This window comes from Dendropsophus ebraccatus, chromosome 10 (genome assembly GCF_027789765.1).
Source record: "Dendropsophus ebraccatus isolate aDenEbr1 chromosome 10, aDenEbr1.pat, whole genome shotgun sequence".
Classification (NCBI taxonomy): Eukaryota; Metazoa; Chordata; class Amphibia; order Anura; family Hylidae; genus Dendropsophus; species Dendropsophus ebraccatus.
This window is the reverse complement of record NC_091463.1, coordinates 8717772-8734857: the sequence shown is the minus strand read 5'-3', so window position 1 is coordinate 8734857 and position 17086 is coordinate 8717772. Positions and strand designations below refer to the sequence as shown.

Sequence of the window (17086 nt, the reverse complement as noted above, 5' to 3'; positions counted from 1 at the left end):
CACTAGCCGACTATGTTGGGTCATTTAAAATCAATGGGCCCGCTGCAGTATGTTCTAGATTATCTTTTGTACTACTATCCCAATGTATACCTGAGACATAGCTCAAAAATAAATACCATAAAAATACAGTCATAAGAGAGATGTGAATGGGGTCTTAAAGATGATATTTGTGCCATAAGTTTCTGCTAGAACAATGTATTAACACAGATACATACTGTACATGAATCAATGGCACGTGGTGACAGGTTCCTGTAACACATTCCATGCACCTACAGACAGTCACAGGTGCTGAGGTATAAATGTGAGAATACAAGGAGGGGGGGGGGGGGGCTGGGACTGGTCTGTATGACATCTATAATACAGATGGCAGCGCTCGCTCACCTTGTTCATGACAGGGCTTGGAGGGAAGTCATCAGGAGTCAGGCTCACCCGGGCCCTCTCATACGCCATGTCCATGTCAGATTTAGCAGCTTTTGGGCTTCCTAGGAATGAAAAATACAAAATCAGATACATAACAAGATACACTGAAACTATTATTGTTTAATAGTATAATATACTATTACAGAAGTATTTATTCCATGCATGCTTTAGATGGCCCAATAGCTTCAATGTACCATTTTCCCCAGCAATTTCCTAGGAGGAGGAGGAGGAGTAATTTCTAGTTCTGGATAAGTAATAAAAGCTAGACATCTTAGTAACCTGTTTTGTTTTCCAAACTTCTGCTTAAATGGTCGCTGTTACTTCAAACAACTTCCCTCCACACACATGATCGCCTATGTGATTCATAACATAATTTTTAACACTTTTCCCATGTTTTCATTTACCAAAAAATCTTGGTCACTAGGTGTTTTCACTCACTGTTGTTAAGGGAAAACTGTCTCTAGTAACACAGACAGCACAATAAAACATAGGGAGTGGGGCAACACCATGTGTAGAAGCCTAAGCTATATAAGAAAGCCTGGGGTATACAAGTAAATGCTTCCCTCTCATCTCCGCAGGGTTTACTAAACTCTTTGCTCACTGTCCTACTGCTTTTTCTTTCATTTTTGCTCACATAGTTGGATGATTCATACACTAGATGGCAGGTACTGGCTGTGCTGAGTGCAGCCTGTTCAGTGCTTGCCATTATGCTGCTTCTACACTCAGTGTATCGAAATTCCCTTCACCTGCACAGTGCAGCCTGTTTAGTGAACCTTGACCAGCACTGTGTCATGGCATAGTAGAGAGGAGTAAGTGATAGGCTATGTTCTCACTACGTATAGAGACCGGCCGGGTCACGGAACTGCCGGTCTCTGCCCAGATCATCCGGGCCGGAGCCGCTCGCTTCACTGTGTGAACTGACAGGGTTTCCTCCGGCGCAATTCAACGAATTGCGGCCGCAGAAAACTGACATGTCAGTTATTTGCGGTCCCGTGCAGGATGTGCACAATGTGTATACGCTCCGGCCGGGATCCCATAGAACAATAGGCATTGTTCACCCGTACAAAGTACGGCCGCTGTTGCCGATGTGAACATAGCCATAGACAGTGACTGGCTCGAGATGTAAGGCAGGAAGTCCTGTGTGTGATAGCCCAGCTGTGGTCCTGTCCCCCTGAAATGAACAGAATAAGAAACAGCTGGGAACCATGGAGAGGAGCCAATAACTGCAGTGAAATCCCCTGTTAATCTGACAAAACCAGAGGCAGGCTTTTTTTACATTTCCACTGTAACCTTACCGGTCACGAAAAATAACTTCTTACAGACGTCAAAAGTTATTGATCAGAGCGGCTCTCACTGCTGACACCCCCTCTGATCAGAAGATACAACCAGGGAGAGATCGGGATGCCAGCAGCGCAGTCCGTTAAAAGGAGTCTAGGGGAAATGTAGATGTTGTGAGCTGCTGGCCAGAAGTAGATCTTGCTGCCACCATCTTTCCCAGGTTGTATCTTCCGATCAGTGGTTGTCAGCAGTGAGACACGCTCTGGCCGATACCCTTTGACGGGCCAACAGTTATCTTTGGCAAAATTGCCCATTTAAAGTTCCAACTTTGCAAACTACACAATGAGAACAAAAGTAATTCCATAAGCATCTGGGTTTTCTTTGTGAGCAGTGAGCAGAGGTTATTTATGACAAGTCAATGTCTATCTACAGCTTTTGTATCATCACAGTAGAAAGCATTGGTGAAATGTTCTTTAGCAGCCGCTCTGCCCTCATGCCATTGGTCAAAGCAGCAAAATGAATTAAAAAAATGCTACATAGACCCGCAGCTCTGCTATAGTAAACAGGATCTAAACTAAGTGCTAGAGACATACTGCTTATAACACACACAGCGCCACCAAAGAAAATGTCATTCATGGTTTTAGAGCGAAGCTGTTATCACTGCAAGTCGTGGCAGAGCCCTCCGCTCACATGCTGAATGCCATAGAAGTGCTAATGAATGTAACACGAGGAGATATAAATAGGAAAATCTCAGGAGGAGGAACGGTAGATGGAAGGGGGAAAAAAAAAAAATCAGCTGCTTTCTAATTAATGGTTTTTTTTTTGGGGGGGGGGGGGGGAGTAAAGCATCACCAACATCCCTCATCAGGTGGCGGGGGAGGGTAACACAGTCAGGGTGAAACATGGATGGTGCAAGATGGCTGCCAGCTGGTAAGTGAGAGGAGACTGCAGCCGCTTCTGGTTACTAATGGCTATGGCCCTGTTCACATGTAGTGACCGCCATAATATATCTTCAGCTATAAGCAGCTTACTTGCCAATGGCAGCTAAGGGTTGCAATGATCTGCTTGTTCCTGGAGAATTCCTTTAATTTGTAAGCCCCACTAACTCACAAGTCACAGAGGTTGTACCTATAGCCAGCCTAGGTTCACATGAGGCTAGTGCACAAACAATTTTTTTTTTTTACAGTTTTGTTAGTAAGCACCTCACGGACAATAATTTAATTGCAAAAACACACACAAAATGTCAGTATTGATCAGTCAGGCTCTAGACCGAAACCGATCAGGAGAATGAGTCGGGAGAAGTCCGCACGCAGGAAATTCACTCCTGGCTGCGTGTCATGTCACTTAGACTTTCAATGCATGTCTATGGGGTCCGTCTAAGTTGCAGGCACCATCTTTCCGCTTGTCTCCTGATCAGTCCTGGTCTAAACACTACTGACCGATCAGACATAGCAAAGTTTTTTTAATGACCGGTTCTCTTTAAAGACCTCAAAATATTTTTCAACATTGGACATATCCCCTTTATGGGAAAAAGGTTTGAAGATGTAATAAACGGGTGCCGCTCTCTACACCCCAGACTAAAGCTGGCTATATCCATTGGAATCTGATTGGTCATGTCTGATGGGCCAAAGTCCCACGCACTAAAAATGTGCCAGAATAACCTGCAGATGTTGGTTTAAAGGAGAAGCCCAATGAAAATGTTTATTAAAGTGTTGTATTGCCCCCCCAAACGTTATACAAATCCCCAATATACGCCTATTACAGGAAATGCTTATAAAGTGGTTTTTACCCTGCACTTACTACTGCATCAAGGCTTCACTTCCTGGATAACATGGTGATGTCACTTCCTGGATAACATGGTGATGTCACTTCCTGGATAACATGGTGATGTCACTTCCTGGATAACATGGTGATGTCACTTCCTGGATAACATGGTGATGTCACGCCCCGACTCCCAGAGCTGTGCGGGCTGTGGCTATGGATGATGGCAGAGGGATGCTCAGTGTCCCTCCAGTGCCCTGTGTCCCTCTGTGTCCTCTGCCATTATCCTCTCCAGCAGCCACAGCCCGCACAGCTCTGGGAGTCGGGGCGTGACATCACCATTTTATCCAGGAGGTGACATCACCATGTTATCCAGGTAGTGAAGCCTTGATGCAGTAGTAAGTGCAGGGAAAAAGCACTTTATAAGCATTTCCGGTAATAAGTGTGTATTGGGAATTTGTATAACGTTTGGGGGGCAATACAATACTTCAATAAAAATTTTCTGCGGACTTCACCTGTACAAACACAAAAAACAACAGTAAGAAAAGGATTTGGTCCATCAAGTGTTGTATTTTCCAGCTAAAACAAAACTGAGCACAGAGGAAAAGTTTGCATATGTCTGATAGATGACGGTTGCCCCAAATTGTCTATTTCAGACAATCTTACGTGTATGACTAATAAAATACCTTATGTGGTCTTATGTGTAAGAGCAATAAAACACTGCTCTGATAGGAGATCAGGCACATTCTGTGAAGCTTCTGCCTGCAGCAGGGAGAGGCACTCCCCTAGTCATGTCATCCAGCAGTATAGGGGAGTGGTTAGGAGAGTATAGTCAGGACACTACGGGAATGCCCAGCAGACACTACGGGAATGCCCAGCAGACACTACGGGAATGCCCAGCAGACACTACGGGAATGCCCAGCAGACACTACGGGAATGCCCAGCAGACACTATGGGAATGCCCAGCAGACACTATGGGAATGCCCAGCAGACACTATGGGAATGCCCAGCAGACACTATGGGAATGCCCAGCAGACACTATGGGAATGCCCAGCAGACACTACGGGAATGCCCAGCAGACACTACGGGAATGCCCAGCAGACACTACGGGAATGCCCAGCAGACACTATGGGAATGCCCAGCAGACACTACGGGAATGCCCAGCAGACACTATGGGAATGCCCAGCAGACACTTTGCCACTCATTTACATGGGGAGCGAGTTAAAACTTTATTTCCCCTCTTTTGTCTGTGCGGTATGATTGCTGACACAAGTATGTTTACACTCGACTGCACGGGACCGCCGCAGCGCTGTCAGCGGTTCGGTAGGCTCAGAACTGCTGACAGATTTCCTTTAAGAAGGTCTTGTGCCAGAGTTCATAATAAAATGATAATAAAACAAGATTTCAAGCTGAGAGAACCTGCTTTTACAGCAAATAATCAGCTAATCCTTTACCTGGGATTTCAGCAAGGCTGGAGGAAGAGCGGCTCCTACGATGACCTGTGTTTGAACCATCAGATGCCGAAAATTTGCTAGGATCTGAATAACAAAAAAAATAAAATAAAATAAATAAATTAAAGGGGTACTCCAGAGAGTAATTTTTTTCTTTTTTTTTCTCCTTAATACATTACTTTATAAGGTTGTATTACTTTATAATATAACGTCATTAACATAAATGCATCCTTTTATTTTTTATTTATACATCATTTTATGTCGCCCCGACACTGATCTCTCAGTTTGTGTTGAGAACTGTAGGGCTGCCTAAGCCCTGATCCCAGCATCTCCGCTCTGATCCAGTGCTGCCGTTAAGCTCTACATATACTATCCTATATATCATACGTGTGAGGAAGCTGTCTGTCAGTAGCGCTGGGTACAGAAGCCTTTGCACAGAAGCAGACACACACGTTGGTGATGTATAAATGAACATAAAATGATGTATAAATTAGGGGGAAAATTGCACAATTATTTTGACAACGTTATATTACAAAGTCCTATAATGTTATTAAAGCAACATATAAAAACATTACTCTCTGGAGTCCCCCTTTAAGATACTGAGAAAGTGATATAATGTAAGTGATGTAACTGGATGAATAAAATGTGATGGACTTTATTTCTGCTGAAATAAAAGGATTCTAGTATTTTATGTATAAAAAAAAAAAAAAGTCGTTGGTAAATAAAAATGTCAAACTTCAATAGCATTTGCAGCAGAAATTCCATACTAATTGGAGATCCCAGCTTGCCACCACAGAATGCAAAGTCTGGATACAGCGACATCACTAACATCAGGCAACTCCCTGCTTCAGGCTTCTCCCTGCCCCAGGCAGCCCCCCCCCCCCCTGTGGCTTCTCCCTGCCCCAGGCAGCCCCCCCCCCCACCCCCCCCGTGTGGCTTCTCCCTGCCCCAGGCAGCCCCCCCCCCCCGGTGGCTTCTCCCTGCCCCAGGCAGACCCCCCTGGTGGCTTCTCCCTGCCCCAAGGCAGCGCCCCCCCCCCTGTGTGGCTTCTCCCTACCCCAGGCAGCCCCCCCCCCCTTCCCGGTGGCTTCTCCCTGCCCCAGGCATATTATATGTATATAATATGTTATATATGGCAATATAACATTGCCAATGTTGCATATAACCAGGCTCTGTATAACACTGCCAATGTTGTATATAACCAGGCTGTATATTACACCGCCAATGTTGCATATAACCAGGCTCAGTATACAGTCTGATCACATAATGATATCTCAGTTTGGCTATTAGGTTTAGATGTTTTAATTTATTTCTAACCTACAATTTACATAAACAGTGCAGAACTGTCGGGGTATATAGCGTATAAAGGGATATATAGGGCTCCTGGCGATTTCTCCTTAAACAAAAAAACAAGGACATAGATTGGCCTCCTGGGCACCATAGAATAAATCTAATTAACACACTGATATATATATTATATATATATATATATATATATATTCCTATTTCACAGGGTATCGGCACTAGGAACTTATATAGCCGCATGACTGACGTGAATGGGTTAAGGAAAAAAAAACAACACAGGACCAAAACAAAACCCCGGCCGCACCACTTGCTATAAATCTGCTGATTAAGCAGTGTTACACATGTTCATTGTGGTTCTATTAATATCTCGTCGTGTCACACTTACACCATCACCACAGCACATTATATCACACTAATACAATTTAACAAGCTGTGAAAACTGCTGCAAGAGAGACGCTCAGGAGACAAACTCCACAGAAAGGAAGCAAGAATCCTGACTGTAAGGGTAAAAAGCTGCTCATAAATAATGAAAAAGAACATGCTGGACTCTCAAGTATTCCAGGGTGTATTACAAGGGTCCAATGACTAGTTTTGCATTGACCAAAAATGTCAGATGTGATGTCTCACTGGATAAACGGTAACTCTGGTGAAAAGGTTTTTCAGATCAACTGGTGTCAGAAAGTTATACAGACTTGTATTTACATCTATTTAATAATATTCAGGCTTTCAGTACTCATCAGCTGCTGTATGTCCTACAGGAAGTCCTGTATTCTTTCCTGTCTGACACAGTGCTCTCTGCTGCCACCTTTGTCCATGTCAGGAACTGTCCAGATTAGTGGCATAGAGAAAACCTCTCCTGCTCTTGACAGTTCCTGACATGGACAGAGGTGGCAGCAGAGAGCACCATGACACCTTGTTCTATTAAATCTTTCTGCAGGACATACAGTAGCTGATAAGTACTGGAAGACTGGAGATTTTTAAATAGAAGTGAATTACAGATCTGTATAACTTTTTTTTTTTGCCAGAGTACCCCTTTAACATTATTGTAGCTTAGTGCTGCAAGTCAGTAATCAGGGTGGAACCTCTTATGTTCACTCAAGATCTTTAAATACTCAAAACCACCACTAATAAGTTAGATAGACTAGTTCAAGGGTACATTCACATCCACCATGTTTGCTGCAGATTTGATGCTGTGTAAATTAAACGAAATGACTGAACACAGCACCAAATCCTCATCGATATATCTGCAGCAACACATGATACATGTGACTGCACGCTTATAGTATAACGGTCCATACAACAGGGGAACTGGATTGTGAGCCTTACTGGGGTTGAGATTTGTCAGGATGGAAGTGTGCAGAACTGCACTATATACAAATACTGTACAAAGCTGCAAAATACTGAAATACAACAAACCAATTGTAGACATGTAAATACGGTTTAGCGCCCGTAGACGGCTTATGTTTTATAGCTTTGTCTCATATAATAGAATAAAGAACTGCAGCTCCACTTTGTGACAAGGTACAGTTACTACAGGCTGATACCGTTACTATGTGTCCAGCACACCGTGGGTCTACCAATAATGTATCAGAACAGAAGGGAACAATGACTCAACTTTGTAATTTTCTAAACTGCACTAAAAACAAATAAATTATAAACAACATGAGGCTTTGGTGCTGTGTTCCTTTATTTGTATGGATTCAATCATTTTTAGATCCTGGCACAAAAGGTACACAAAGTCCCTGGTAAGATGACCCACTGACCCCAAGAGGCTGTGACTCAGCCAAGTGTTTGTCCTGTGGAAATATACCATAGAGGCCGTATTTATCAATGTTGTAAAAACCTATTCACATAATGTTGCTGAGATGACAGCCGGCCCTATCAGCTGCAGATTTGTATGATGTGGTGATAATAGCATGTGTCTGCATGGCATGGTGTGGCTGGACATAATAAAAATAATGGTAATACATGTCTGTATCGATGAAGATACCGGCACTCACCTAAGAGCCCTGGATCCTGATCTGGCAGAAACTCAGCAGGTTTCTCTGTTCGATCTGAATGGTCGTCCTCAGCAGACACATTGGACATCTGTCTCCTGACACCCTTACTGCTTCCAGTGCCTGTGGTCAAGCTGGCTACTGACAGTAAAGGAATGGCCTGGCTCTCCTGTTGATCACATATGATAATTTGATCACATATGATAATTTGATCACTTTTACCATATACACACTATTCTGCAATGTACTGTCAATGTAAAACTTGCATGCATCCCATCAAGCCCTTTTTTTTGCAAATGTTTAACTATTTTACAAAAACCAGGTAATTATGGGGATTGTTTCTGAGTGGGAGTGATGTCATAACCGTTTGCACGGGTAAAAGGAACATTTGATATTCTCCCCACATCACTGCCACAATTTAGATTTAAGATGCCATTACTCCTGAAAACAATTAAGACCTGTCACCGTTCTCTAATATTAGACGGCATATGAAGGATTGCAGGCGACAAAACCATCCGACACATCTGGCAGCGTGAAAAACAAAGCTGTCAGGCACAAATACAAACGTGGGGAAGAAAAAACTGATCTACATGCAAGGTACGAGGCTGAAGAACGGAAATGCAATTGATCTATAGAAATCATCTAAACTCGCTCATTAGCCGTAACACCGTTGTTGGTGGAAATTAGAACTGCAGGATGGAGATTTGGAGGAATTGAGAACATATGCTCGGCCAGACACCACGTCTATTTGTGGAGCTCTAATTGGCTGTTTGCTCATTTTTAGAGCCAGCAAGGGACGGATTTGAAGAAAAGTGCGATAGAACAGAGATACGTTGACTCGCTATGCTACATTTATTTCAACCCTGTAAGAATAGTGGTGAAAAATCACACGGCGACGCACAGACTGGATCAATCAAGGACACAAAGCCCTGTTCACAGAAAGACATTAAAGCACTGAACCACTTGGGTCTCATTCACACGTGCCAGTTTTACTGTGATTACTTGCAATGATTTCACAGAATAGGGCTCTATCTAAAGACATGGGGAGGGGGGGATTTAACAAGACCAGCATTTCATACACCAGTCTTACATGGGCACAGTAGCTAAAATTAACTTTTGACAAGTCATCAGACATGTCAAAAGTTATTGATCAGAGCAGCTCTCACTGCTGACACCCGCTCTGATCACAGGAAATAGCCAGGGAAAGATCACGCGGTTATATCTTCTAATCAGAGCGATAACTTTTGACATGTCTGAGGACTTGGGGTAGGGGTACTCCGTCGAAAATCTTTCTTTCAAATCAAGTGGTTTGAGAATAGATTGTTATATAGATTTGTAATTTGTTATTGTTATTTTAAAATCTCCAGTCTTCCAGTACTTATCATCTGCTGTATGTCCTGCAGGAAGTGGTGTAACCTCTCCAGTCTGACACAGTGCTCCCTGCTGCCACCTCTGTCCATGTCAGGAACTGTCCAGAGCAGGAGAGGTTTTCTATAAGGATTTACTGCTGCTCTGGACAGTTCCTGACATGTGGACAGAGGTGGCAGCAGAAAACACTGGAAAGAGTACCCCATTTCCTGCAAGACATACAGCAGCTGATAAGTACTGGAAGACCAGAGATTGTTAAATAGAAATAAATTACAAATCTATACAACTTTCTGAAACCAGTTTATCTGAAAGAAGAACATTTTCCCCATAGCACCCCTTTATTTTTAGTGACAGGTACACTGTAAATAAAATCCTGGTGATGTTGAGGTAGTCAGGTTTATTAAGAGATGCGCATCTTTTAATAAATCTAGCTCTTTGGTGGCTGTCTTTCTCCCGCACTTTAAAGTCTATGCAAGCTCTGAACTGTGGATTTCAGTCACAACTTAAAGCGGGTCTCTAGCTTAAAGGTCCTTATAGACGGGACAATTTGCGACCATCTCTGAAAGCAGAAGTGCCGATCAATGAGACTGGTGCTCATTTGCACTGCCATTACACGATAAATGTACGATCCATGCAGCTACTTAAAGCAACTCTGTACCCACAATCTGACCCCCCCAAACCGCTTGTACCTTCAGATAGCTGCTTTTAATCCAAGGTCTGCCGTGGGGTCAGTTCGGCAGGTGATGCAGTTATTGTCCTAAAAAAACAACTTTTAAACTTGCAGCCCCGTGCCCAACGGGCGTGGCCTAGATTATGTATGCATTAGGCTGGCACAACCTTTCTGTCCCTCCTCCCCACCCTCCTCATCATTACAAATGCTCCAGGCAGATTATCTCCTATTCCCCACCTGTGTCAGCAAGGCACATGGGCTGGATCTTTAAGGCACCTGTGCACTGTTCAGACAGGAGAAAATGTTCTAGGGGCATTCCTAATGATGAAGAGGGAGGGGAAGAGGGACGGAGAGGTGGTGCAAAGTTAGGGCACAGATATTCTAAGCCACGGCCATTTGACACAGGGCTGCAAGTTTAAAAGTTGTTTTTTTTAGGACAATAACTGCATCACCTGCCGAACGGACCCCAGGACAGATCTTGGATTAAAAGCAGCTTGGGGGGGTCAGATTGTGGGTACAGAGTCACTTTAAATACACAGGGAGATACGCGGCTGGTAAACAATAATTCATAGGCCTGTTTACAAAATATTGATGACTGACACTTATCAGTCGCATGAGTGTTTCTAGCCACGCTCTTTGCCGATAGTCGCTTGTGTAAAAAGGCCCTAAGTTGTAATAAATCTGGTGGGTGCTGGGGTAACGCCATGCCCACTTTTTAAAACTGGCATGGCTAATGTAAATGGCAAATAATTGCTAATTTTTGTGTGAACTGGGGGATTCTGAAAAAAAAAAAAAGTTCAAACTTTTTAATGCCAAAACGCTGCCATTAAAACTCAACTGCAATATTCCTACATTAATGGGTGAGGAAAAAAAAAAAAAAGAAGAAACACACAATAGGGCTGTAGAACAACACTTCAGATGCCAGTCAGAATGTATTACATGTTCTAGTTGTAGAAACATGGCTTATAAATTATACACAGAATAATGTCTACTATTCCCACATGTATCTGTGTTACTTCCTTGCCTTAACTGAACAAGATCAGACCAAGCCACTGCCCTGATGTCTCAAAAGGACTACGTACCGAGTTGAACAGCTCTGTAGTCAGACCGAGGTAATTATGAAGAGCCAGAAAAGTCACTCTTTGCAGCCTGACCATGATGATCTGCAGACGGGAAGAGAGAAAAAAAGGAAAATAGTCACTGTTTTACAAGACTGCGACATACTTAAGTATTAAGAGACACTGAATAAATTGTGTAAGAATCTTCACAACAGTAAGGCTCTATTCACATCATGCTTTGTAATGTATGCTTAGGGCCCATTTACACTACAGAATCAGTGCCGAAATTCCGTTTGGAACCCCCAGGCCTTGCGCGCCTCCACTCTACGTACTTCTCTGCTCAAAGACATGTCAATTCTTTGAGTGGAGATATACGGAGAGCGGAGGTGCATGAGGCCTTCCATTGAAAAAGATAGCAGACGGGATTCAGCACAGAATCCACAGTATAAGAATTACCTGCACCACTCTGACAAGGGTCTCCGGGTATTTGGCAAAGACGTCTTGGAAGGCATTTGCGGGAAGTCGCAGGATGGTGGATGCTGTGGCAGCCCTGGCAGACACGGTCTTGTAAGGAGCTGGATGACCCTGTAATAAGAGCAAAAAAAAAAGTCAACTAACAAAGCAATAGCTGGAATACTAGGTAACTAAAATACACAAGTCACTGCTTCAAAAATGCTGACAGCAATGCCGATAGCTCTTAGCATCCATTTACCAGTAAATCATCAAAACTTTAAATAACATCATGTCAACTAAACCCTTAGTAGAGCGGCTTCAACAGCGGGACTGAGCATGAGGGGTCGACATGCTGCTGGACTCTGCGTGTAGCTTAACCTACAAGAACCTTCTTTCTTCTTCATAATACGGCACTACCCGGGGAGAGTTAAAATAACCTATACTACCAATCTACCTGTATGGGAACAACTAGCTAACCTACAAGTAAATGCTTGGAATGAGGATAAAATTCCACATATTATTTTTGACAATATAAAGGGGAGCCATTGACTATACCTAAAACTTAAAATAACATGTATTCTTATTGTGTGTAAATCTCAAAGAAACAGTCTTAGAACGGTGTCATATAGGATGTAAATTCTAACACGTTTTGGAGAGCCATCCTCTGGAACCATGGTATAAGTTATAATAAAGATAATACAAACCAGTCATTAGCTACTGTAGTTCTAAAATTAAAAGGCAAAATAGAAGCTTAAACAGTCCCCTCTCTATCTTCATGTGATATAAAACTACAATAAAAGACAGGCTACTTGGAAATTGAAAAATATTATTTTTCTCTGGGCAATTACATTGATAATTTAGAAGGCGCTTTATAAGCAGAGGGCTTCGATCCCTATGGAATATTCTCTTCTAATACAGCAAGGAATAGTAATCATCCGGCTCTCCCTCCCCAATTTAATTTATTATTTCTGGGAGAGAAACACTGCTGACAAATATCCCTAGGGCAGGAATAATGAAAGAGATTACAGAGAGAATAAATACACTTATAAACTCTGCAGAACGTGCAGCCGGGTATTGCAACTTGCAGTATGACAGCCAATCACTCATTCTAGATTAAAATGCAATTGCTACCAAATGAAGCAGCAAGGAGATGAAGCAATATCAGAAGTATATGAGTGTATGCAGTTGCATAATATTAGGTTTCCTGTGAGTGAGTGGATATTATGTGATATACTGTACCTACTCGAGGTTATGATGGTGGAAGAGACTGGCTGCTAAATTAAAGCTTTTGTTTGGAGCCAGTTTAGACGTTGCACATGATATCACTGTCACTAGAGCTCCGCCGAATATCATACAATACTAACCTGGGCACAGTCGTAATCTTCTTGTCTGCAGCTAGAGGGAGCATTTCTAATTGGAACATTTTTAAAGCTGACCAATTTTGGTTACTGCCCAACAGTATTAGGCTAGGTTCACACTGCGTTTTTGCTATCCATTTTTTTCATCAGTTTTTTTTGCAAAAAAAGGATAAAAAACGGATGCATTTGTGTGCATCCATTTTGATCCGTTTTTCCCTTGACTTCCATTGTATAAAAAAAAAAAAAAAAAAACACGGATCAAAACGGATCCGTTTTTTTTAACGGACAAAAAGTAGTGCCAGTAGTGTAAAAAAAAACGGATCTGTTTTGATGCGTTTTTTTTATAATGAAAGTCAATGGAAAAACGCATCAAAACGGATGCACACAAATGCATCCGTTTTTTTCAAAAAACGGATTGCAAAAACACAGTGTGAACCTAGCCTTAGTATGAAGTAATATCCATTAACAGAGGGATAAGGCATTAGATTTCAACATGCCTAGTACTTTTGTTGCCAGAGAAGATAAGCTGCTGCCAAAAATGTCTGGCAGCAGAATATTCCCCTCTCCACATAAACATGAATGCTCAGCCAATGTTTTGGTGTAATTGGCACAAAATAACGATTGGCTGATTGAACTTTGAAGGGATTTTTTAATGGAAAAGGAAACATTTATTAAAAGGCCCATACCTGCCTCTCCCCTGCCCTCCTGGCAGTGCCCAAGCCCACTGCTTCCTGCAGACATGGCGGCACACAGAAAATGTGCCTACTTGCGGAGCAAGTTGAGCAAAACTTAGAGCATGGGTTTATATGAACCAGAGTGTGCAGCATTTGATTAGCAGCCCTAGGGAGTCCTGGAAAACATGGATGCAACCATAGGCTGTATCCATGTTTTCCAGGACTCCCTAGGGCTGCCTCCAACTTCTGCACCCACCGCTAATCAAATACTGCACATTCTGGTTCGGATGAGACCATGCTCTAAGTTTGCTCAACTCTACTAGGAGGTCATTGCATCTGATCTTCCATATAAAGTACAGGATAAGTAAACTCACGGTAATGACATCCAGAATGCTGAGCAGACTGTGTACGCTGTCTCCGGCCAGGACTTCCTTTACTACCATCTCATTACCATCCTGAAAAACAATGTAAAATGCAAAACATTAAACCTCAATGTCCCACAAACAGATAATACATGCTACACACCAGTGCTGGATATGACAATGAAGGGTAAATGTAACCATTCCTCTCTGCAGTCATGTGCTGTACATGCTATCCTTACTACTGACTGCAGCAAGTCCAAGCAGGACCACTGGGGCACTGAATCTAATGGCTGTCTTTCCATTTTATAACATTTGCAGGCACTTTCATTCATTAGACTATGTGACATTTATATAAAGCTCCAATTTCTTTATGGTCCAGAAAATATAACATTAATATTATGTAATTCAAAGTTATGTAATTAACATAGACTGAACAATGAGCAATGAGAACGGTACGCACATTTTCCTGAATGCAGACCTCCAGCATCCCGTCCTGGACCACATAAATACTGTTATCTAACTGGCCTGGGCGGAATATGTATTCTCCTTCATGAAGCTGTACGAACACCATATGCTTACAGAGTTCAAGGAACAAAGGTTTCTCAAAATGACCCAGGACCCTGCAATGAAGGACAAAGTGTTAAAATATATAATATAAAAAGCATACCGTTACCTAAGGCTGCAGCCTACCCTAAGGACACAAAAAACGACTGAATAAAAGTTATGTTTTACTGCTAAATATTTATTTAAAACATATCTTTCTTTACTACCAATGAGCCAGGGAAAGCATCAGAACACTTTAAGGCCAGTTTCACACAAGCACAAAGGTCAAAGGACCTAGAAAGCTGTTCATTCTGTGAGGAGGTTGAGGCGGTATTTGAGACCTTAGGGTATGTGCACACTGAGTAATTTTGACGGAAACTCCATCACGGAAATCCGCCCTCCACCCAAAGAATGAACTTGATCATTCTTTGGATGGATGATAGAATCTGCCCCTGCATAGAATGGAGTCTATGACACGGGCGGAGACGCGAGCGGGCACGAGCTGAGAATTCTGCGACAGAATTTCCGTCAAAATTACTCAGTGTGCACATACCCTGTGAAGAGGGACAGGACTACACCCACGTGTGTAAGATTGGCCCTGCAAAATAGGAGCCAGAAGATCTGACATTAACAATTTTCCTTAAAATAGAGAAAGACTAAAATGTTAAAAAGGTCAATGTTCTTAGAAAAGGGCAGTTATCGGTCTCCTGATACACGAGTATAAGTGAAACGCGCTAATTTAGTCACTAATAGGGTCGGAGCTTGCTAATAAAAGTGTAATAATATTACGTAATGTTCCTGATCTTAAAAGGAGTAGGAACCATGTGACCACAGTTTAATGTACTGGGCAGCCTTATAAGCACAAAATAAGTGAGAGGTCATCAAGCAAAACTCACCGCACATTCTTCAGCATGTACAGAACCTCTGAGGGTAAGTGTGAATTTTTAACATCAAACTCTGTAAGATCGGCTTCCAAAAGAGAAGGAGGAGGCTCTTTCTTCTGTAACGTAGGATATTCCTTCTTAAAACGAAGTATTCTGCACAAAAAAAAAAAATTAAATATATATATATATATATTATATCCCTTAATTGAATTATTACTAGCCGGGAAATAAACAGATTGGCGGCTTAATGTCCATTGTACAGGTCCTTCCAGCAAGTCATGATTTTAAGATATCTAATAGATTGGATACACATTAAAGTAACTCTGTACCCACAATCTGACCCCTCCAAACCACTTGTACCTTTAGATAGCTGCTTTTAAAGGGAACCAATCACACACAAATTGGCCATAAAGATAAGGAAACGTGCTGGTACATCAGCCAGCACGCTTCCTAACCATACCCCTGTCCCCTCCGTCCCATGAACATTCAGCCCGCAAAGTTAGTTTAATAGTGTCCCGCGCTGTATGCAAATTACCATGTAAGTAGTCAAGGTGGGCGGGCGGCTGGTCAAGTAGTCCCGGTGGGCGGGGGCTTCGTCATGTAGTCACAGGCTCCTGGGCCGCCTCCGGTGCTGTAATCACGCCCCTCCGGGCGTGTTGTAAAGCGGCTCCTGGTGACGTCACTCGGGGGGGGCCGGCATTGCACGTCGGCCACGCCGACGTCTTTACTAAGCTGCGCGTGCGCAGTACAGTGGGTGAAGCCGCTGCTGTACTTTGCCGCGCAAGTGCAGTACAGCAGCGTCTTCTCAGGCTGCACTGCGCATGCGCAGCTTAGTAAAGACGTCGGCGTGGCCGACGTGCAATGCCGGCCCCCCCGAGTGACGTCACCAGGAGCCGCTTTACAACACGCCCGGAGGGGCGTGATTACAGCACCGGAGGCGGCCCAGGAGCCTGTGACTACATGACGAAGCCCCCGCCCACCGGGACTACTTGACCAGCCGCCCGCCCACCTTGACTACTTACATGGTAATTTGCATACAGCGCGGGACACTATTAAACTAACTTTGCGGGCTGAATGTTCATGGGACGGAGGGGACAGGGGGATGGTTAGGAAGCGTGCTGGCTGATGTACCAGCACGTTTCCTTATCTTTATGGCCAATTTGTGTGTGATTGGTTCCCTTTAACCAAAGATCTGTCCTGGGGTCCATTCGACAGGTGATGCAGTTGTTGTCCTAAAAAACAACTTTTAAACTTGCAGCCCTGTTTCAAACTGGCATGGCCTAGAGTATCAGTGCATTAGGCTGGCACAACCTCTCTGTCCCTCCTCCCCGCCCTCTCCATCATTAGGAATGCCCCAGGCAGGTATTCTCCTATTCATCAGCTGTGTGAACACGGCACATGGGCTGGATCGTTAAGGCACCTGTGCAGTGTTCACTGCAGAGGAATAGGAAAAATATTGCCAGTGGCATTCCTAATGATGAAGAGGGTGGGGAGGAGGGACGGA

The 17086-nt window shown here is 43.2% G+C and overlaps 1 protein-coding gene across 8 annotated transcripts in view; it reads right to left on the bottom strand.

The window, feature by feature from the left end:
• The window catches only part of PNPLA7 (patatin like phospholipase domain containing 7), a 125941-nt gene that overhangs the window by 73665 nt on the left and 35190 nt on the right, over positions 1-17086 (bottom strand). For 7 of the 8 annotated variants that reach the window (XM_069942788.1, XM_069942786.1, XM_069942785.1 and 4 more), the window contains 8 exons: positions 15595-15735; positions 14616-14775; positions 14168-14248; positions 11765-11893; positions 11333-11413; positions 8216-8381; positions 4914-4997; positions 382-482 (listed from right to left, as the gene is read on the bottom strand). In XM_069942788.1, the coding sequence (XP_069798889.1) occupies positions 382-482; positions 4914-4997; positions 8216-8381; positions 11333-11413; positions 11765-11893; positions 14168-14248; positions 14616-14775; positions 15595-15735 (943 nt within the window). The remainder of the gene's footprint in view (positions 1-381; positions 483-4913; positions 4998-8215; positions 8382-11332; positions 11414-11764; positions 11894-14167; positions 14249-14615; positions 14776-15594; positions 15736-17086) is intronic. The other variant, XM_069942784.1, reaches the window with a different exon arrangement.